At 46.3% G+C, this 23,230-nt stretch overlaps 1 protein-coding gene across 1 annotated transcript in view; it reads left to right on the top strand.

The window, feature by feature from the left end:
- Positions 1-9,087: 9,087 nt before the first annotated feature.
- Positions 9,088-23,230, top strand: part of TSNAX (translin associated factor X) — a 209,436-nt gene continuing 195,293 nt past the window's right edge. The window contains exon 1 of the mRNA XM_068279534.1: positions 9,088-9,503. Within this exon, the coding sequence (XP_068135635.1) occupies positions 9,488-9,503 (16 nt within the window). The 5' untranslated portion in view covers positions 9,088-9,487. The remainder of the gene's footprint in view (positions 9,504-23,230) is intronic.

Raw genomic sequence — 23,230 nt, 5'->3', positions numbered from 1 at the left:
GTATAAATGTATAATACTTATACATAGCTCCCAACTGTCCCTTTTTCGGAGGGACAGTCCCTTTTTGGAAGCCCTGTCCCTCTGACCCTTTTTCCCTCTCATTTGTCCCTCTTTCAGGACTTTGTCCCTCTTTCTATATAAATATATATTTTTCTATACTAAAAAAATATGTTTGATTGACTCTAAACTTTATTCCCATCCTATAAATGTATATATTACTAATTGTAAAATGTTAATATGATGGAAAATGAACCAGGACAGAAAGGACCAGTGTGGTTTGAATGATAAAACAACATATTTTTCTTATGAAATCTTTATGGTATGCGTGACTAGGGACGTGGTGAGGTCGTGACCAGGGGTGTGGCAGGGGTGTGGCTTAAGTGTCCCTTTTTCTCATTTAAAAAAGTTGGGAGGTATGCTTATAGTGTGTGGCTGTGGTGAAGATATCAGGGTGTAAGCTCTTGTGGTGCAGAGACTGATGGGAGTGGATCAGTGAACTCTGTACAGGACTGTGGAATATGTCAGAGCTATAGTGCTATATAAATAGACTGTGCTACCTACTGCCTATAATGGACTAGCATGATTTGAAGGGGGGGGGGGGGCGCACTTTGGAATGTCTGCCTCTGGTGCTGGGGAACCTTGTCCCGGCCCTGCTTCTCTGCACAATAGAGACAGCGTTTCTCGGTACGCCTCCTGTTCTTCTCAACCTTAGTGACCTTGGACTGTCCAATTTGCATCGGCTCATCAGGCGGAGGAGAAGGAGGAACAGGAGGAGAAAACACTCCAGAAGCAAGTCTCCCTGATGTTCTGCCTCGAGTCTGCCTCTGGTATCGCACTCGGCGATCAATTTTAATTGCCAAAGAAATGGCCTCATCAATAGACTTAGGCTCAGGGTGACCTAGCATAAGATCAGCCACTGCATCAGATAATCCTGACAAAAAACAATCTAACAAGGCATACTGCCCCCATCTGGCCGAAACCACCCACCTTCTAAACACAGCGGCATAATTTTCAACTGAATTATGACCCTGCCTGAGTGTCTTAAGCCTCCTTTCTGACGTCATAGCTAAATCCGGATCATCATATATAACTGCCATTGCTTTAAAAAAATTCTGAACAGAGGTCAACACCTCATGCCCCTCAGGGAGACTGTAGGCCAAGGACTGCGAATCACCTGATAATAAAGTCTTTATCAGTGTGACTCTCTGGCTCTCCGTGCCTGAAGATACTGGTCGTAACTCAAAATAAGAAATGCATCGATGCTTAAAATTTCTAAAGTCAGAGCGATGCCTTGAAAATTTTTCAGGAGGAGGCATCCTGGGCTCAATAACTAGAGGGGAGGACACTTGTGCATTGGGATTTTTAAGACGATTAACTGTCTCAGCTAGTTGGTCAATCTGGGTCTGCTGTGAGTTAACCGTCTTGATGAGATCGTTAACGGTTGTGGTCAACAGTTCAACCCGATTGCACAGTGTCTCCATAATTTTTTGGTCTGCGGTTCTGTAACGATCGGTGTAGCAACACAGATGTCTGATTATGTGTGATCTGCAGAATCACCAATAATACAGACACTATACCTGATTATATGGTGATCTGCAGAATCACCAATAATGCAAGTATAGCTAACAGGATAATGCAATAGTGTATAGTGCTTGGTGCAACAGTAACAGAGTAGAATAACTAGGCCTCACCAGAGGAGCTGGTGGGCACTATTAGAACACAGTATCGGTGTAACGATCGGTGTAACACAGAGAGGGTCTGATTATTGGTGATCTGCAGTATCACCAAGAATACAGATATATACCCGATTATTGATGATCTGCAGTATCACCGATAATCAGATATATCACTAACCTCTGGACACCTAAGTGATATGAGTGTTTGGTGCAACCGTAATACTTTGAGGAGAGCACCCGAAGAGCGGGTGCAAGGCAGTAAGGGATGCTGCCCAGAGAACAGGTTCCTTTCAGAGGCCTGAGCCTCTCCAAAGGGAGGGGTCAGGCTGAGAGTGGGAAGGACCAGAGTGTGAGTGACACCAATGTAGTAATGTCACTGACAGATCTGTGAACTATCTCTTAACAGGGGAGATAGCTCTCAAGGTCGGACAAGCCAGGTCGAAAACAAACAGACAGATCAGATACAGAGACAGGAGACTGATTCGGAATCCTAAAGCAAGCAGGGTTTGGCAACAGAATATCAGATATAGCGAAGTACCAAATCAGTGATCAGAAGAGTGGTCAGGAAAGCAGAAGGTCATAACAGATAATCAACAATGTCTAGTCTGAGGTGTGAGCTCCGTGATCATCAACAACCTGGAACTAGTCTGAAATATAACAGGATGGTAAAGCTAATTCCTAGTCTTGGGTGTGAGCTCCGTAGTCATCAACACCCTGGAACTAGTCTGAAGAATAACACAGATAATATACAATATTCCTAGTCTGGGGTGTGAGGTCCCTGGTCATCAACACCCTGAAACTGGTCTAGAGAATAACACAGATGATATACAGAATTCCTAGTCTGGGGTGTGAGGTCCTTGATCATCAACACCCTGGAACTGGTCTAGAGAATAACACAGATACTGACAAAAGGTCTGAGTGCTTCCACGTAGTAATCGCAACGACAGACACCAGAGGAATGACCAGCACCCAGTATATATACTATAGCGCTCTCCAGCGCCTCCCCTAAGTGCTGGACCAATGGGAACTGGTTGAATTGTCAGCTGACCGGCTTGGTCAGCTGACTCTCTTCTGACTGTCATAAAAGCTCTGCCTCTCAGCGTGCGCGCGCGTCCTTCTGAACCTGTGTGGACTATCAGTCCCAGCCACACCAGACATGTGTTGTAAACCACCCGCTGTGCTGGACGCGGAACCAGCCGCGCCGCTATCAGAGCATGCGGCGGTTTCTCCGCGTTCAGCCATACTGACAGATGTAGGCTTATGCGTGCAAACCACCGCGTTGGACGCGGAATCCACCGCCTTGTTCTCAGGACATGTGGCGGTTTCTCCGCATTCAGTCATGCTAGCAGATGTAGGCCCATGTGTGCAACCTGCCGCGTTGGACGCGGAATCAGCCGCCTTGCTCTGAGCACCCGCGGCGGCTTTTCCATGTTTTCTCACAATCGGATAGATAGATAGAACCTCACCAGAGGAGCTGGTGGGAACTATTAGAACACAGTAACTGGCTAGTTTGGCAGAACCTCACCAGAGGAGCTGGTGGGTACAATTAGAACACAGTTACTGACTAGTTTGGCAGAACCTCACCAGAGAAGCTGGTGGGTACTATTAGAACACAGTTAGTGACTAGTTGCAGAACCTCACCAGAGGAGCTGGTGGGTACTATTAGAACACAGTTACTGACTAGCTTGGCAGAACCTCACCAGAGGAGCTGGTGGGTACTATTAGAACACAGTTACTGACTAGCTTGGCAGAACCTCACCAGAGGAGCTGGTGGGAACTGTTAGAACACCTCACCAGTGGCAAGGGCCCACTGGTGAGTAGAGAGGTCAGACAGGCTGGGTTCGGCAACTGAGAGACAGATACAGTACAGAATCAGTAAGCAAGAGAGTAGTAAGTATTCAGGCAGTGTTTCAGCAACTAGATCAGATGGGCAGAGGTACAGAATCAATAAGCAAGAGCAGAGTCAGAGTCCCTCTGAGGGGGCTCACAATCTCATCTTTACTATAGTCTTATGTCTATATTGTGTAGTGTATGTATCGTAGTCTAGGGCCAATTTTAGGGAGAAGCCAATTAGCTTATCTGTATGTTTTTGGGATGTGAGAGGAAACCGGAGTACCCGGAGGAAACCCACACAGACACGGGGAGTACATACAAACTCCTTGCAGAGGTTGACCTAGATGGGATTCGAACCGGGGTCCCAGCGTTGCAAGGTGAGAGTGCTAACCACTAAGCCACCGTCGTACTTGTTCTAATCTACAAATATTAGTTTTGTGTTCTCACAGATTTCACAGGCGTATCTTAAGCATTCTGTACTGTACACCTTTGCATTGCATACAGTGGTGTGAAAAACTATTTGCCCCCTTCCTGATTTCTTATTCTTTTGCATGTTTGTCACACTTAAATGTTTCTGCTCATCAAAAACCGTTAACTATTAGTCAAAGATAACATAATTGAACACAAAATGCAGTTTTAAATGATGGTTTTTATTATTTAGTAAGAAAAAAAACTCAAAACCTACATGGCCCTGTGTGAAAAAGAAATTGCCCCCTGAATCTAATAACTGGCTGGGCCACCCTTAGCAGCAATAACTGCAATCAAGCGTTTGCGATAACTTGCAACGAGTCTTTTACAGCGCTCTGGAGGAATTTTGGCTCACTCATCTTTGCAGAATTGTTGTAATTCAGCTTTATTTGAGGGTTTTCTAGCATGAACCACCTTTTTAAGGTCATGCCACAACATCTCAATAGGATTCAGGTCAGGACTTTGACTAGGCCACTCCAAAGTCTTCATTTTGTTTTTCTTCAGCCATTCAGAGGTGAATTTGCTGGTGTGTTTTGGGTCATTGTTCTGCTGCAGCACCCAAGATCACTTCAGCTTGAGTTGACGAACAGATGGCCAGACATACTCCTTCAGGATTTTTTGGTAGACAGTAGAATTCATGGTTCCATCTATCACAGCAAGCCTTCTAGGTCCTGAAGCAGCAAAACAACCCCAGACCATCACACTACCACCACCATATTTTACTGTTGGTATCATGTTCTTTTGCTGAAATGCTGTGTTACTTCTACGCCAGATGTAACGGGACACGCACCTTCCAAAAAGTTCAACTTTTGTCTCGTCGGTCCATAAGGTATTTTCCCAAAAGTCTTGGCAATCATTGAGATGTTTTTTAGCAAAATTGAGACGTGCCTTAATGTTCTTTTTGCTTAAAAGTGGTTTGCGCCTTGGATATCTGCCATGTAGGCCATTTTTGCCCAGTCTCTTTCTTATGGTGGAATCGTGAACACTGACCTTAATTGAGGCAAGTGAGGCCTGCAGTTCTTTAGATGTTGTCCTGGGGTCTTTTGTGGCCTCTCGGATGAGTTTTCTCTGCGCTCTTGGGGTAATATTGGTCGGCCGGCCACTCCTGGGAAGGTTCATCACTGTTCCATGTTTTTGCCATTTGTGGATAATGGCTCTCATTGTGGTTCGCTGGAGTCCCAAAGCTTTAGAAATGGCTTTATAACCTTTTCCAGACTGATAGATCTCAATTACAGTACTTTTGTTTTCATTTGTTCCTGAATTTCTTTGGATCTTGGCATGATGTCTAGCTTTTGAGGTGCTTTTGGTCCACTTCTCCGTGTCAGATAGCTCCTATTTAAGTGATTTCTTGATTGAAACAGGTGTGGCAGTAATCAGGCCTGGGGGTGACTACAGAAATTGAACTCGGGTGTGATAAACCACAGTTAAGTTATTTTTTAACAAGGGGGCAATAACTTTTTCACACAGGACCATGTAGATTTGGAGTTTTTTTCCTCACTAAATAATAAAAATCATCATTTAAAACTGCATTTTGTGTTCAATTATGTTATCTTTGACTAATAGTTAACGGTTTTTGATGAGCAGAAACATTTAAGTGTGAGAAACATGCAAATAGTTTTTCACACCACTGTATGATAAGGTCGTTAGATTATGTAACCCCGCCAATAAAATGACCTACTTAATTAGCTATATTAGCATGATGAAACACTTACTAGTAATAGTGAACACCTGATTAGGAGAGGAAACACTGTGCACATCTCACAGGCAGCATGGAGGGGAGGAGATGCTGTGTGAGTCACACAGCCTGGAGGGGAGACCTGTAGCCTCATTTGCTCCTCTCCCCTTTAGCCGCACCTTCCTTTCAGTCGTGCCTCTCCCCTCTTTTCTCTGATGTTGCTATTGCAGCAAATTCTGACAGCCGCGGCTGCGAGGCAGCAGAATGTGACAGGACGCGGCCAAGCGATTTACTCAGCAGGCGGTCGCGATCTACCGGTAGATCGCAAACGACCTATTGGCATACCTCCCAACTTTTTGAGATGAGAAAGAGGGACACTTAAGCCACACCCTGTCACACCCCTAGTCATGCATACGATAAAGATTTCATAAGTAAAATATGTTTTATAATTCAAACCACACTGGTCTTTTCTATCCCGGTTCATTTTCCTTTTTTTTAACTTTTTAAATTACCGTAAGTAATATATCAATTTAAAGGATTGGAATAAAGTTTAGAGTCAATCAAACACATTTTTTTAGTAGAGAAATATATATATTTACATAGAAAGAGGGACAAAGTCCTGAAAGAGGGACAAATGAGGAGGAAAGAGGGACAGGGCCCCCAAAGAGGGACTGTCCCTGCGAAAGAGGCACAGTTGGGAGCGATGCTATTGGGCAGCCCTGGTCTAGTGTATTTATTGTCCAGCGCTGCGTAATATGTTGCCGTTTTACAAATACAATAAATAATAGTGTAACTGACCATCGTTATGCGCGGTGTAGAAATCTGAAATCTGGAGCAGACTACAAAATATGTATTCAATGGTAACTATTCCATTGCTTTCAGTACCAATGTGAATTTTTCCAATGCAAATTTACACCAAGTGGAAATGCTTATTATTGCGCACAGTATGCAAAATGCGATTTTCCATACAATCAGTGTTGGACTGGGAGATGGAAAAACTGAGGAAATCCACCTGCTGGCCAAGCAGAAGAAACCCTGTGTTATCACTCCCAATAGAAGCCTGCAACAAGTCTTCACTGTGAGCAGAAACACCTGATTACTGCTGCTTGGCCAGCAAGTGAATTACCTCCGTTTAATTAACCACCTCCTAGTCCCACACTGCACTAGTGTTGTCCGGATCATGAACGATTCGGATCTTTGATCCGAATCTCTTTTGTGAGTCTAATCATCCGAATCATCAAAATGACCGATTCGGTTTACATAGGGGGTGCAGCCAAGAGTAGCACGCCCCCCCCTCAGCGGGCAGGGGGGTCCTGGGAGCAGAGCAGAGATGGATCGCTCAGTTGGAGGGGAGCCAGCCTTGCAGCCAGGGACAGGTAGATGGGAGAGGGGACATGGGTGCCACTGCCAGATATGTGTAGAGCACACCTACTGGCTGGAATGTGCTGCACATTTTAGACCTCTTGCACACTGCAAGTGATTCCGATTCAGATTCCGCTTTTTAATCAGTTTTTACATCCGATTCCGATTTGCAGTGTGCAGGGAGCAAACTGCAAATCGGAATCGGATGTAAAAACTGATTAAAAAGCGGAATCTGAATCGGAATCAGTTGCAGTGTGCAAGAGGCTAAGGCTGTCTGTTCCAAAGTTGTGAAAAGTGAACAAATGGGAAACATTTGGCTCAGTAACTTTGCAGACAGCGTGCTGGGCTAGAATGACAGGGCAGGCACTGTGATTGCAGTGCAATATGATGCTTATGATGAGTGTTGGAGATGAGAAAAGGACACATTGGGTATCATTCATAAAGCATTTCCGCATGCGGAAATGCTAAAAACAGCTGACTTTACCGACCACTCGGCAAAGTCAGCATTCATAAAGGCTCTTTCCGCATGAAAAAAAGACATACCGAGCAGAGTGATAAATCACCGCCTTGTGCGGTGATTAACGGAACAAATGTAGCAAAATGTTAATTCATAAAGAATACCGCCAGCGGTGTCAGGTCGGAAAGTCCCACTCCCTCTGATGTGGCGATACCAATGCAAGTGAATGGAGACACACAGACCTCCCAGGCAGCTGCAGCAGAGCGGAACACGGAGAAATGTATCAACTCGGCAGCTTCCGTGTCTCCGCCTGCCTACCACCAGCCTAGTTCGGGGAATCTCCGCACTGCCACCGCACCTACACACTTCTTTATGAATGCCCACCCAGAAGTCTAAAGTACCGGTTGCGGAGAAGAACGGTGTTTTCCCGCACTACCGACAGCCTCTTTATGAATGATACCCATTGGGATGGGAAATGCTTTATTTCACTGTGAGACGTTTGCAAAGTATACAGATGAACATATAGGTGAAATATATTTAAAGCATATGATTGCAACATGTGGGTAATGTGTGCAAAAAAAACATTTCTGATCTCTGCACACCACTCTTCGTCCACCTCCTCCCTTCTCTGTCCACTCCTTGCCCTCTGTCCATCTTCTCACCTTCTCTCTAGAGATGGGAAGTTCGGATCTTTTCAATGATCCGGATGATTCGAATCGGATCATTGAAGAGATCCGGATCTTTGATCCGAATCTCGGATCATTTTACTACCGGAAGCATTCGGGGGTGAAATGAACAGCAGGACAGGTCTGTGGACAGGAGAAGGGGAGGGGGGTGGACACACAGAGAAGGGGAGAAGATGGACAGAGGGCAGGGAGTGGACAGAGAAGGGAGGAGGGACGAGCAGAGAGCAGAAATGTTTGCACGTAATACCCACATGCTGAAGTAATATGCTTTACATAGATTTCACCTATATGTTCATCTGTACACTTTGAAAGAAAAGGTCGCATAGTGAAAGAAAGCATTCCCAGAAGATAAGTGCAGCTGTTTAGTGCAGTGTGCAGGAGGATTATATTGCCTTTCAATCACAGTGTCTGCAAAGTTACTGAGCTGTGCTGAGCCAAAAGCTTCCAATGTGATCACTGTGCAGCACTACGGAACAGCCAGCCTATAATGAGCAGCACGTTATAGCCAGTATGTGTGCTCTACACATATCTGGCAGTGGCACCCATGTCCCCTCTCTCTCATCTACCTGTCTCCCTGCAAGGCTGCCTCCCATACAACAGAGCGATCCCTGCTTCCAGGACCCCGCTGCCCCCTGAGAGGGGGCGTGTCGCTCCTGGCCCCGCCCCTTTTGCGATCCGAATCGTTCATTTTGATGATTCGGATGATCGACTCATAAAATAGATTAAGATCCGAATCGTTCATGATCCGGACAACACTACTTCTCTCTGTCCACCCCCCTTCCCTTCTCTGTCCACTGCAGGGAAAGTCCTGTCCTGCTAGTCATTTCACCCCCGAATGCTTCCCTAGTAAAATGATTCGAGATTCGGATCAAAGATCCGGATCTTTTCAATGATCCGATCCGAATCATTGAAAAGATCCGGACTTCCCATCTCTACACTGCACACAAGTGCATTGTGAGACCGTTTTTTCAGGATAAATAACCGTGCATAATGTGAAAGTAGCCTTACTTACACAGTCTATTTTAATACTACTAAGGATCGAGTCTTTGTTTTGTTCTGTGCTCCCAAAAAAAAAACTGGCACAGAAACCAGTGAGGTTTTCCTGAAGGAAAGTGGAGGATTCCCGGGTGCAAAAAAAAACAACTACAGTTCCCATAATGCAATTTAGAGATAACCGGATGTTGCTGTACTCCTGCCAAAACCACGGTATGGTGGAGATCGCTATATGCATGAAACCACTTTGCGCCTTTTACGTATAGAAAGGGGACAGTTTTGATAAACCTTCAGCGTGCGCTGGTGACCCTCTTTTGCACATTTTCCTTTCTCAAATATGGGCGATAAGGAAGGTAAGAGGAGGAAACTTTAAATGTATCTTTCCCTCCATAATTTGTGTTATGAGTGTTCTGTTGCAACTCTTATTGATGTGAAAGGCGCATATTTTCGGCTAATCTAAATTTAGTATTGCATGGCACGACTCGACACAGCATGTACTGCAGCAGAGCACAATGCAGTGCACTAGTGTTACTGATTGCTGTCTTTAGTTTCAATTAGCAATGTCGAGCCTCTGCAAATGGTACTGCACATAAGCCGATTCTTATTACTGTACGTATAGACTCGTCACTCACGTTTATTAGGGATAGGAGGCTCGTCTAGAGTTCGAGCAGGAAGCCTGGAAGTCTGAGAAGGAGTGGTTTACATCTATAGAGAAGAGGTGCGGCAGGTAGCCATACAGAAACTTGCCGTCTTCCATATCAGTTATTCAGCTCACGAAAATGTATGTGACAGCAGAGGAATAAATAGTTGCATGGCACTTGCTAAATTTCTTTTAGTCTAGTGGCAATCGTGTAATGTAAAGAATGGAAAGGTCTGTGGAGCTGACATCTGGCTGGAGGGTACTCATGGCGTACATTTGAAATCGGCGCCGGTAGACTTGGGCGCAGGATACAGCGGTATATAGCTGATCTTGCTTCTGCACAAGTCCGGGCCGATTTAATTACTATTCCCCCTCCAGGCCGACATGGATAGTGGGGGAATGAAATAATTCGGCTTCCAGCGATTGCTGGAGGCCGAATTATTATGTTTTTAAGCAACTTCGGCTCTGTCTTCTGACGGAGCCGATGTTACTCACTGAGCGCTTCAATAGGAATGATTCCTATTGAAGTCTATGGAGGCGCCGGCTGCGCCCAAATATAGCAGCGCTGAAAAGCACTGCTCCGTACTCATGACCAAGGACTCGGGGCAAATGGCTGCAAAAGACGGTAATCGTGCACTGTTCCAACAACTTCCGTTTATTGTTGCAGCAGGTAAATAATATTACCCCATTTACAATGTGACACCCATCAGAGAAGAAAGAAGGTGGGTTATTGGGTAATCCTGGACCTGCACAACAGCCTTTCCGCTTCTTACTGCGCTTTTTTAGATGTAGTCTGAGCAGCGATGGCTGTCACTTTTGGAAATTGTTGGAATAGAGCCGATTCCCGTCTTTTGCGTTATAGAAATGTATGTTCTTATTAAACATCGCTAAAGGAGTTCAGTGACCTGTTGGTAAGGTTTAGGGCTTGCTCACAATTTTTTTTTCCCCCGTAGTATTTTTAAAAAGCGCTTTAAGGGCTGGTTCACACTGCAAAACTGCAAGAGTTTTTTAAGCGCTAGTGATTTGGAAAGCTCTTGCTAATGCAATGCTATGGGAGATTTTTTATAAAATCACATCGCTCCAGTGTGAACAGACATATAGGATAACATTAGCATGAACCAGTCCTTAACCACATAAGGACCACAGGCTTTACCCCCCCCCCCCCCCCCCCCAAGTGACGAGGCTAATTTTTTTCACAATTAAGGCCACTGCAGCTTTAAGGCTTCTTGCACACCAAGACGTTGTGTTAGGTGGCACGTTAAGGTCGCATAACGTGCACCTAACACAACGTATGGTGCTGCAAAAGCCGACGGTAGAGTGAGCCGCGTTAGGCTGCTCGATGCCCATAATATCTCCCAGAGTGGCGCTGATTGGCCAGCGGGACCACGTGATGCGGAGCGAGACACTCCGCATCACGTGGTCCCGCCGGCCAATCAGCGCCCGCCAGTGCAGTGAATATTAAGTAGCCATGTGCGCGGCTACTGTAGCTGGCTCTCCCCGCCTCCTCCGCCCCCCACTGCGCATGTGCAAACAGTCTAACGCGGCTATAGCCGCTCCAACGCCGTAGCATGCTGCACTTTGCACAGAACGTGCAGCGTTACATGTAACGCAACGTGGGCTGTGTGAACAGCCCACTTGTGTTACATTGCTGTGCGTTGGGGGAGCGTTACAGGCGCACTAACGTGCGCCTGTAACGTCTTGGTGTGCAAGCAGCCTTAGGGCTTAAAACAACCAAGAGGCAGGCGCTCACAGTTATGCACAATAATGGCTAATGCTGCTAACTCATATGTCACAGACAGTGTTATACACATCCCCCATCAGTCCCCCAGTGTCCATATAATTTCTGCAGATTGTTGTTATAACATCCAATTTCAATCCTTCTCTCAGAGAACCATCGATAACTACAGAGACAGGACAGCCGTCACCACACCCGAGTGAGTAGCACTCACCGTGTGTTAAGACCTATTGCCAGGTCAAGATTCGCCTCTGGGACCGTTACAGGTCGTCCCTCACCACTCCAGGCAGTCTCCCCTTCACTTCCGATAGGTCCACTTTCCTCCACACTTGCACCTCAATAAAAACGCCTCAACATAGCGTAATACTGTATCTTTAATAAAACTTTTTAAAAACAATTGCACTTACAATATTTCTGATGCATCAAGAGCGTAGAATTTTTTCCACACGGGCTCTCCCCCGTATTGTTGGCCGGTTGGCATGCGCAATCCCTGCAGCTGAAGGAACCTGACCGCCGCGCGCTCGGTCCCGCTCTTCTCCTAGCCCGGATCACGCCGCTCAACACGTGGGTTGCTGCGTAGTGTCTTCCGCGTCTAAGCCCCGCCTGACATGTTTCGTCACAATTGACTCATCAGATGTCAGGCGGGGCTTAGACGCGGAAGACACTACGCAGCAACCCACGTGTTGAGCGGCGTGATCCGGGCTAGGAGGAGAGCGGGACCGAGCGCGCGGCGGTCAGGTTCCTTCAGCTGCAGGGATTGCGCATGCCAACCGGCCAACAATACGGGGGAGAGCCCGTGTGGAAAAAATTCTACGCTCTTGATGCATCAGAAATATTGTAAGTGCAATTGTTTTTAAAAAGTTTTATTAAAGATACAGTATTACGCTATGTTGAGGCGTTTTTATTGAGGTGCAAGTGTGGAGGAAAGTGGACCTATCGGAAGTGAAGGGGAGACTGCCTGGAGTGGTGGGGGACGACCTGTAACGGTCCCAGAGGCGAATCTTGACCTGGCAATAGGTCTTAACACACGGTGAGTGCTACTCACTCGGGTGTGGTGACGGCTGTCCTGTCTCTGTAGTTATCGATGGTTCTCTGAGAGAAGGATTGAAATTGGATGTTATAACAACAATCTGCAGAAATTATATGGACACTGGGGGACTGATGGGGGATGTGTATAACACTGTCTGTGACATATGAGTTAGCAGCATTAGCCATTATTGTGCATAACTGTGAGCGCCTGCCTCTTGGTTGTTTTATTTCACTTTTTGGAAAGAGGTGGTGACCTAGTCTGTGTCACATTCATTAGGATCTTATAACTGGCCAGTGTCAGCGCGAAGTGTGTTTTGTTTATAGCTTTAAGGGCTTGCTGCAGGGCCACACAACTCAGCACACAAGTGATTCCCCCCCCCCCCCCCCTTTCTGCCCAACAGAGCTGTTGGTGGGCTATGATCGCTCCCAGGATGTTTATTTATTTTTTATAATTATTTGTCTTTATTTTTTAAATAAAATAACTTTTTTTATTTTTTATCCCTCCCCCCGCCAGCCAATCAGCGCGATCGGCTGTCATAGGCCACAGTATTTTCCCCAGAATTTTTTTCCAGCCGGGTGGCATGAAAAAGTAGCCAGGTGGCATGAAAAAGTAGCCAGGTGGGGTGTGATAACTGAATGCAGGGCTGGCGCTTCTCTGCATATAGCAAAGGAGAAGGTGAGCCGATGACAGCCGGGTGGTCACTAAAACTAGCCGGGTGGAGCACCCGGCTAAAAGAGCCTGGGGAGAACACTGGGCCAGCCGTGTGCTGTACCGAGTAAATAGACAGCGGTTTCGCTGTCTAACAGTCTCCTAGCGGCATTCACCGCTGGGAGACTGATGGCAGGGCTGAGCTCCGTCATTCAAGCAGAGATACGCGCGCAATCCCCTGCGAAACACCCCCAGGATTGCACGCCGATCAGCATTAGGCAGTCCTGAGGCTGCCGCCACATCCACACCAATTGGCATGGAGTGGTGTTTAAGTAGTTAAAGCTCTTGTGCAATGAATTTAAATGTGTGTTGTCACATGCGCAATGAGCTTTCGGTACTTATCCGTTAGCCGGGCGCATCCTCTAGGTGGTGACAAAACTCCACCAGAGTTACATCTTTCCCTACCATCCATGTCGGCCTGGAGGGGGAATAGTAATTAGCGCCACCTGCCGGATGCACCCGACTAACGGATAAGTACCGAGCTTTCTTTCCAATCGTAAAAACGATTGGAAGGTCCTGCACCTTTTTCAGAGCATTTGTGCTTCAATGGAAGGTATAGGAAAATCACTAAGTGCTTGGATAAGCACATTTTTTTTTCTTCTTATGCTAGGTACACACTATGAGATTTTCTGGCCATATTTACTGTCAGATTGATTTCCAACATGTCCGATCTGATTTCCGATAATAGTGAATGGAAAACAGTTGGGAAAATGATCGGAAATGGAATGGAAAAAAAAAGCCTAAGGAGAGGGATGGCCCTGGGTCCTATAGATCCTTCCCTCTCTTCTCCCAGTCCACGTTCCAGCGCTGGCTTCCCCGTAGCAGTAGTCAACCAATTTGGTCAGATACTGCTGTCTCTGCTGCTGAAGGGAAACTGGGCTGCGTCATACTGCATACGTGGGAGCGCCCTCTCTGGCGCAGTATGGAGCCTCCTGTCTTCGAGAAGACTCTGCTTCCGAACTTCCCCGCGGTGGGGGATTCAAACAGAGGCACTTCCGACTGCACAGAGGGGAACGGGAGAGGAGAGGGAAGGCTGTATAGGAGCCAGAGCCTTCCCTCTCCTTAGTTAAGTATTTGGCTTTTTTTTTTTTTTTTTTACTGATTCCCATTTACTTTAACCATTTATGCTGCCTGTCAAATATAAGTGAAAAAAATGCTCCAGGAGCAGCTCACCATAGCCTTAAAACGAACAACTTTTAATGATATCCACTAAAATAATTCCATGCATTTGAAAACGTTAATAAAAGTGATACTTATCAGGCATGTGAGGGTGGAGGTGCGGAGGCAAGTCGGCGGCCGTTTCGTCCCTCGGTTAGGGCTTTTTTTGAGACCGAATGACCCCTCCATACCTGGCGTTGGGCTATATTCAGGAGTGCCCACCCCTCCAAACCATCATCACCTGTGCTGCCTGCCTCTCGTTCAACTAGGAACCTATCGGTGCTATGTACACTCCCTTTGCATACTAACTCACCTGCGGCATAATGTCTATTACGTACTGCAGCCTATCCGGGTTTGGGTTGCATGTGAGTTACTTACGAGGCTCCACCTTACTTCCTGTTGTTTATCCCGCCTTCCTTAATACAATGTTCCCGGAATGCTAATGCGCTCCACTACACCCGGAACTGTCGCGTCATATGACGCATATGTTGCCATGTAACTTGTCCGTATGTAGTACGCTATGATGTTCTCATCACTGCTATCTAGCGGATCGAAAAAACTAACTGCGGCCCAAATATTATACTCTTCACTGCCATCTTGTGGTTAAATGTCTAACTGCAGACAAGGACCACAAAAATATGACCTTCACTGCCATTTTGTTGGTGTAAACCTAACTGTGGGCAAGGGATATTGGAGATAGTATAGGGAGGCTGGCACTCATAGCCAACGCCAGATAAAGAGACATACAATCCTATTAATACATATACGTTAAAAACAAGTGTGTACAGTTAAAGACAAAGAACCATCCAAGGTTATATGCGGAAAATTTCAGACTACCCATCCAGAAGATTCACATACAATCTATGATTACTGAAACCTTAATGTAAGTCCCAGTCGATTGGCGTACAGCCCACGTTTTCCCATTATTTGAGAAGGGCAAAAAATCAGATCCAGGAAATTATAGACCTGTAAGCTTAACATCAGTTGTATGCAAACTATTTGAGGGGTTACTAAGAGATTCTATACATGACTTCATAGTAGAAAATAATCTTATTTCTCAGCATCAACATGGGTTTACTAAAGACAGGCCCTATTTAACTAACATGCTCAGCTTTTATGAGGTAGTGGACGCTAATGTGGATATTGGGAATGCTGTAGATGTGATATACTTGGACTTTGCAAAGGCCTTCAACACTGTTCCACACAAAAGTCTGGTGCAAAAGTTGAGGATGCAAGGACTGGGGAAGAGTCTGTGTGCATGGATAGGGAACTGGCTAATGGACAGAAAACAGAGTTGTGGTCAATGGATCATACTCAAAATGGGAGACTGTTAGCAGCGGGGTCCCACAGGGGTCTGTACTGGGTCCAGTTCTCTTCAATTTATTTATTAATGACCTAGTAGATGCAGTAGTGAGCAATGTTGCTATTTTTGCAGATGATACAAAATTGGGCAGAATCATCAACTCTCAGGAAGATAGTGTCATATTGCAACATGATCTGGATAGGATGGCTATATGGGCACATACATGGCAGATGAAATTCAATGTTGAAAAATGTAAAGTCATGCATTTTGGTCGTACCAATGGTCTAGCACCATACAAAATAAATGGGATACAGTTGGGGACATCAAACTTGGAGAAGGACTTAGGAGTACTCATCGACAACAAGTTAAATAATCGTACTCAATGCCAAGCCGCTGCAGCTAAAGCGAACAAAATTCTTGGATGCATTAAAAGGGAAATAAAAACTCGAGATGCTAGCATAATTTTGCCCCTGTTTAACTCTCTAGTAAGGCCACATCTGGAATATGGAATTCAGTTCTGGGCACCACATTACAAAAAAGATATTGCAGTTTTAGAGCAGGTGCAGAGACGAGCAACAAAATTGATACGTGGGATGGAAGGTCTCGCTTACCAAGAAAGGTTAGATAAACTGGGTTTATTTAGTCTAGAGAAAAGACGCCTTAGAGGGGATCTAATTAACATGTATAAATACATCAGATTGCAATATAAAAGCTTGGCGGATGAGCTTTTTGTCCCTAGGCCTTCTCAGAGGACTAGAGGACATGATCTGCGCATGGAGGAAAAACGTTTTAGCCATTTATTTAGGAAAGGGTTCTTTACAGTAAGAGTGATAAAGATGTGGACTGCATTGCCACAGGAAGTCGTTATGGCAAACTCTATACCTGCATTTAAAGGGGGCTTAGATGCTTTCCTTGCGTTGAAAGACATCCATGGCTACAATTACTAGGTAATGCCCAATGATGTTGATCCAGGGATGTTATCTGATTGCCATCTGGAGTCGGGAAGGAATTTTTTTCCCCTTTGGAGCTAATTGGACCATGCCTTGTAAGGGTTTTTTTGCCTTCCTCTGGATCAACAGGGATATGTAAGGCAGTAGGCTGGTGTTGTACTTGTTCTCTGGTTGAACTCGATGGACGTATGTCTTTTTCAACCAAAATAACTATGTAACTATGTAATGTAAATTGGTCTGAAGGTTACCCAGACATTAGTTGTTTATAGTACAGTAAACACCCAACATAATTGCTAACTAACAATACACACTCTATGAGCCTTAATGGGCCCCTGCTGTCTCAATCGGAAGTACAATGGGACGGTGCCGTACCCACCCATGTCTTCCAGCATTATTGTGCAGCTTGTCACAAGTCGTACCCATGCAGAGTAAATTATATAACTTTTTCATATCTTTGTGGGGATACCTCAATACATACTCAAAATGGGTATAGACAGGGAAAGGAATAACCCAACCCACTATAACCCAACCTTATCGTAACCCTTGTTACCAACCTATTACACAACTAACACAAAGATGAATTACCATTCAGGCCTACTCAATAAGTGAATCACATAGGTGGATATAACCACTTGGATATCACCATTCATCACCGTATAGCCTGTTACACTTTCAATCCACATCGATCAAGTGATACATCTTTTTTATCTTGAAACAGACTCAGTTAGGGTATGTAACGGGGATAGGAAAGAACCATCCCATTATATCCCACCATCATAGTACTTTTTATTATAAACCATTCAGTGTTCTCCCCAGAATAAAGACGAGGTAATCGGAAAAACACTGAGGTCTGCATGGTGTGACGTGCTTTTAAGCCTTACTGCATTTCCTGTACCTTGCAGGAAGGGAAAGTAATCTCCAGCCCCCATTTTGCGGGACAACATGGAAATTCCGTTACCGGTAGTGTAACATTGGACTTTTTGCTTCCTCTGCCTGAAAAAGTTAAAGGGCACTATGGCGAAAAATTTTAAAATATGTGCAAACATAGACAAATAAGAAGTACGTTTTTCCAGAGTAAAATGAGCCATAAATGATTTTTCTGTAAGCAAATGGCTTCTGAAAGCAGAAAAGAGATAAAAAGGGTAAATTCATAGATTTGAGCTCTGGCATACTTCAATGAAGGAGTCATTGAGCAGAGACCATGAACCATTAAAAACTAGAATTAAATATAAAAATAACTGTGGGATATCTATTAAAAAAAAAAAAAAAAAAAGTCATTTTGAGGAGGCGGAGGACAGATAGAACTGTTTTTCTCATCACTTTATTTTCACCTTGGATTTCCTTTAACCACTTGCCGACCGCCCATAGCCAATTGGCGGCAGCAAAGTGGTACCCCCAGGACTGCGTAACGCCAATTGGCGGCGACACCTGGGGGACTGAATTACCGGGGATCGCGCGCGCATCCGCCTGCATTAGGCTCCACCCACCGTCGACCCGCCAGCCAATTAGCAGCGCCGGCGGGTTGTTAACCCCCGATCTGCCGCAAAGTAAGCGTATAATACGCTTTGTAATGTATACAAAGTGTATTATACAGGCTGCCTCCTGCCCTGGTGGTCCCAGTGATCGAGGGACCACCAGGGCAGGGGGCAGCCCCCCTAGTACACACACACACAAACACTGATCCTGCCCCCTGATCGCCCACAGCACTCCTCAGACCACCCTTATCACTCCCTCAGATCCCTGTTTGAACCCAACCACCCCCCTAATCACCCATCAATCACTCCCTATCACTATCTGTCAACGCTATTTTTTAGATTAGGTCCTAAACTGCCCCCTGGGGGCTCCTGATCCTCCCCAGACCCCCCTGTGTACTGTATACATCTAACCTCCCCTGTAATCACCCACTGATCACCTGTCAATCGCCCATCAATCACCCCCAGTCACCACCTGTCACTGCCACCCATCAGATCAGACCCTAATCTTGCGGGCACCCAATTACCTGCCCACACCCTAAAGACTTGACGACCGCTTATATCTGCTGTCTGAGTTTTAGATTTCCATCCAGGATCACCCCAAGGTTTTGCACAGAGTCTTTATACTGTACGGTATCGCCCCCAGTTGCTAGTTTTGAGGTGGTGCGTATTTTGAACTTTATCCATCATGTGTGGACCACCTACCACCAACACCTCTGTTTTGTCAGAGTTCAGCCTCAACCAGCTGATGTTCATCCTATTTTGTAAATCCACTAGACACGCATTTATGCATGCAGTTGGGTCTTTGGTACCAGGCTTGAAGGACAGGTACAGTTGTGTGTCATCTGCTTAACAATGGTATCCTAGGCTATAGTTCTGGATTAATTTGCCCAGTGGAAGCATGTAGACTGCAAAAAGTAATGGTGATAGCACAGAACCCTGTGGAACTCCATAGGCAAGTGGCACTGGATTAGAGTAGTGTGTGCCCAGACATACTTGCTGTGTCCTGCCAGATAGGAAGGTCTGAAACCAACTAAGAACAACATCCCTTAGGCCACAGTAATTCTTCAGTCACTGGATTAGTATTTAATGATCCACAGTATCAAATGCTGCAGACAAGTCAAGAAGAATCAGAATTTAGCAATCACCCTTGACCCTTGCAGTAAGTAGTAATATACATATACACCCCTGAGCACTGGCAAAGTGTCAACAGCTCGCAGTGCAGGAAGTACTAAGATATTTCTGCTTCCTGCAGGCACAAAACCGAGCCATTTGCCTTTAACCACCTGCCGCCCGCGTCACGCCAGTAGGCGTGGCCGCGGCGGCAGCCCCAGGACCGCCTAACGCCGATTGGCGGAAGGTCCTTTCTATCAGAAATGCAGGCGATCGCGCGCGCACATCGCCCAGCATCCCTTGCGGCCCCCACGTGTGATCAGCCCGCCGGCCAATTAGCAGCGCCGGCGGGCTGCGATCTTTAAATCCGGCCAATGCAAAGCGTATAATACACGTTGTTATGTAAACAACGTGTATTATACTGGCTGCCTCCTCCTCTCCTGGTCACAGCGTTCCGGGACCACCAGGAGAGAGGACGGCAGCCCTGCTGATCACATAGCCACACTGATCCTGCTTGATCCCACCTGCGATCGCCGCTGATCACCCCCCACAGCCCCCCTCACTGCCCTGCCAAGGCGTCTGACTGAGGTCTGAGTGTCATCTGGTCGCCTGTCACAGCTCTGATCGAGGTCTGAGTGGCATGTGAGTGACATCTATTGCCTGTGAACAGGATTTTGACATCTGATTGATTGATTGCATTGTGATTGGTTATTGATCATCTGTGATTGCCCTGTGTTTTCAATTGCTGTTTACATTGGTTGGCATCTGACAGCTGCGCTGTGATTGATATCTGGTCGCCTGTCACAGCTCTGATCGAGGTCTGAGTGAGATCTGAGTGACATCTATTGTCTGTGCACTGATTTTTGACAGCTGATTGATTAGTGATTGGTTTTTGATCATCTGTGATTGCCTGTGATTTCAATTGCTGTTTACATTGGTTGGCATCTGATAGCGGCGCTGTGATTGATATCTGGTCGCCTGTCACAGCTCTGATCGAGGTCTGAGTGACATCTATTGTCTGTGCACTGATTTTTGACAGCTGATTGATTAGTGATTGGTTTTTGATTATCTGTGATTGCCTGTGATTTCGATTGCTGTTTACATTGGTTGGCATCTGACAGCGGCGCTGTGATTGAAATCTGGTCGCCTGTCACAGCTTTGATCGAGATCTGAGTGACATCTATTGCCTGTGCAGTTTTTTGGCCAGTGAGTTAGCTAGGCCTCTTTTGTTAGGTAGTTAGCACCCAGCCCACTACACCGCAATCACTAATGAGTCGCTGATTAGCGTCATCACTGTCGCTAATTAGCATTGGTACTATATAGTATCTGTAAGTGAACAGTACTGATCGCAGTCAGATCTATATAAGTACGTTAGGGTCACCTTAGAGTAGGCTCCACTAAAAACGCAGTGTTTGCCCGATCAGGCCTGATCGTTCTGCCGCACTTGCGTTCAGCCCGCCCCAAGTGAAAGAAATTTTTGTTTTCTGATCACTGCAAAAAAACAACACCATAGCTGCGACGCTCAAAACTGAGCGATCGCAGCTGTTTACTTAACAAATACTCCCATTTGCTAGACAGGTGCATTTTTTTTCCTGAGTAGTCTCAGAGGAATACCCCCTAAATTTAGCAGCCCAAAATGGCAAAAAAGATGTATTCCCTGCAAGAGGCCTACAGTATTATGGCCGAGTCGGGTGAGAGTGATTGGGACTTCTCATCCGACGAATCATCCGGCTCAGAATATGAACCTGTAGAGGACAGTGACTCTTTGACCGATAGTTCTGATGACGAGGTTGTGGTCCCTGCTAGCGCCAGGCGTGCCGATGTCAGTGGACCACAGGTTGCGCAGGATCAACCTCAAGGGCAGCAGAGTGGTGCTAGCGCTGATCCAGATTTTGATGGTGAGGCATGCACCAACAGCGCAGCACATCCTGGACTTGAAACCAGTACTGCCGTAGACCCTGGTGAAGTGGCGAGCACCAGCATGGCAGTTGAAACTGGTTCGGTGGTACGTGCAGTAAGACCCCAGTCGCAGCCACCAGAAACACGGGCCCGTAGTACCCCTAGGCTCCCAGAGGTGCTGGCAAACCCTCATTGGAAGTTCCCTAATTCCGCCGCACCCGTAGTGCCCCCTTTCACCGCCCAGTCTGGAGTCCAGGTGGAGACAGATCTAGGATCGGCCCTAGACGCTTTTCATCTAATCTTCACCGAGGATCTCTACGACTTAGTCGTGGCAGAGACCAACCGTAAGGCCACACAATTTATCACCGCCAATCCGAACAGCTCCCATGCCCAGCCTTTTCGGTGGAAACAGGTCACAGTTTTCGAATTTAAAATCTTTTTGGGCCTTCTCCTTAACATGGGTCTAACTAAAAAAAATTTATTGCGGTCCTATTGGTCTACGCACCCAATACATCACATGCCCATGTACTCTGCTGCCATGTCCAGGTCACGTTTTGAGGACATCCTGCGCTTCCTGCACTTTAATGATGATACAACCTGTCATGAAAGAGGCCACGCTGACTATGACCGGCTCCACAAATTTCGGCCCCTCATTGACCACCTGTCATCCAAATTTGCAGATGCTTACACCCCTGAACAGAACATCTGTATAGACGAGTCCCTCGTACATTTTACCGGGCGCCTTGGCATTAAGCAGTACATCCCAACCAAGCGCGCCCGGTATGGGGTCAAGCTGTATAAGCTCTGTGAAAGGGCCACAGGCTATACATATCGCTTTAGGGTCTATGAGGGAAAAGACACAAAATTGGAGCCGGTCGGATGCCCTGACTACCTGGGGTGCAGTGGCAAGATTGTGTGGGACTTGGTGTCACCCTTATTCCACAAGGGGTACCATCTCTATGTGGACAACTACTACACAAGTGTGGCCCTCTATCAGCATTTGAAGATACTCGGAATTCCCTGCTGTGGCACCGTGCGGCCTAGTCGCCGGAGCTTCCCCCAATATCTCACTGCTACCTGACTTGCACGGGGGGAGAGGGCTGCCTTGTGTAATGATGACCTTCTTGCAGTGAAATGGAAGGACAAGAGGGACGTTTACCTTCTGTCGACCATTCACGGAGACACGACAGTCCAAATTCAGCGAGCAACTGAGGTTGTTGAGAAACCCCTCGCCGTCCACGACTATAATTTAAACATGGGAGGGGTGGACTTCAATGACCAGATGTTGGCTCCCTATTTAGTTTCCCGAAGGACCAGCCGCTGGTATAAGAAAGTGGCTATTTACTTGATTCAATTGGCAATGTACAACAGCTTTGTTCTCTACAGTAAGGCTGGGAGAACAGGATCCTTCCTTAAATTTCAGGAAGAGATCATTTCGGAACTCCTGTATCCAGGAGGGGCCGTGGCCAATCCCCCTAATGTAGTTAGCCGGCTACATGAAAGACACTATGCTTATGTCTTTCCGAGTACCCCAGGTCAACGCACCCCAAGAAAACATTGTCGTTGTGTGTAAGAGGGATGGAATGAGGCGTGACACCACTTTTTATTGTCCCTACTGTCCTGACCAGCCTGCCCTATGCATAGGGGAGTGTTTTGAAAAGTTCCACGAACACATTCGCTATTGGAGTAGGGAACGTGAGACACGGTAGTAGTCTCTCAAGGCTCTTTCACACTGGAGCGATGTGTTGCAGCATATTGCCTAGCGAAAGTCCCACTTTGCGGTCCCCCCTTACGCCGGAAGTGGTTGACTTAAAGCTAGTGCATACCTACGCTACTGCGCGGCTCCTGTGTGTAAAACCAGACATCTGCTTTTGAGAGACCCAAATACACAGGGCTGCCAGAAACCTCTCCTTTCACTTGGGACAAAGCGCATAGTGTACTTTGCTACATCTCTGTGCGATTTGCGCTTTGCACACTGTCCCATGGGGAAGGAGAAGTTTGTCCTCGGAAGGTAAGTTAAAAAAAAACAAACAAAAGAAAAAACAGGTAAGCAAAAGTTCCAAATGTTATTG

This window comes from Hyperolius riggenbachi, chromosome 4 (genome assembly GCF_040937935.1).
Source record: "Hyperolius riggenbachi isolate aHypRig1 chromosome 4, aHypRig1.pri, whole genome shotgun sequence".
In the NCBI taxonomy this organism is placed as follows: Eukaryota; Metazoa; Chordata; class Amphibia; order Anura; family Hyperoliidae; genus Hyperolius; species Hyperolius riggenbachi.
Note: the sequence above shows the minus strand (reverse complement) of the source record. Positions and strands in the feature narration are given on the sequence as shown.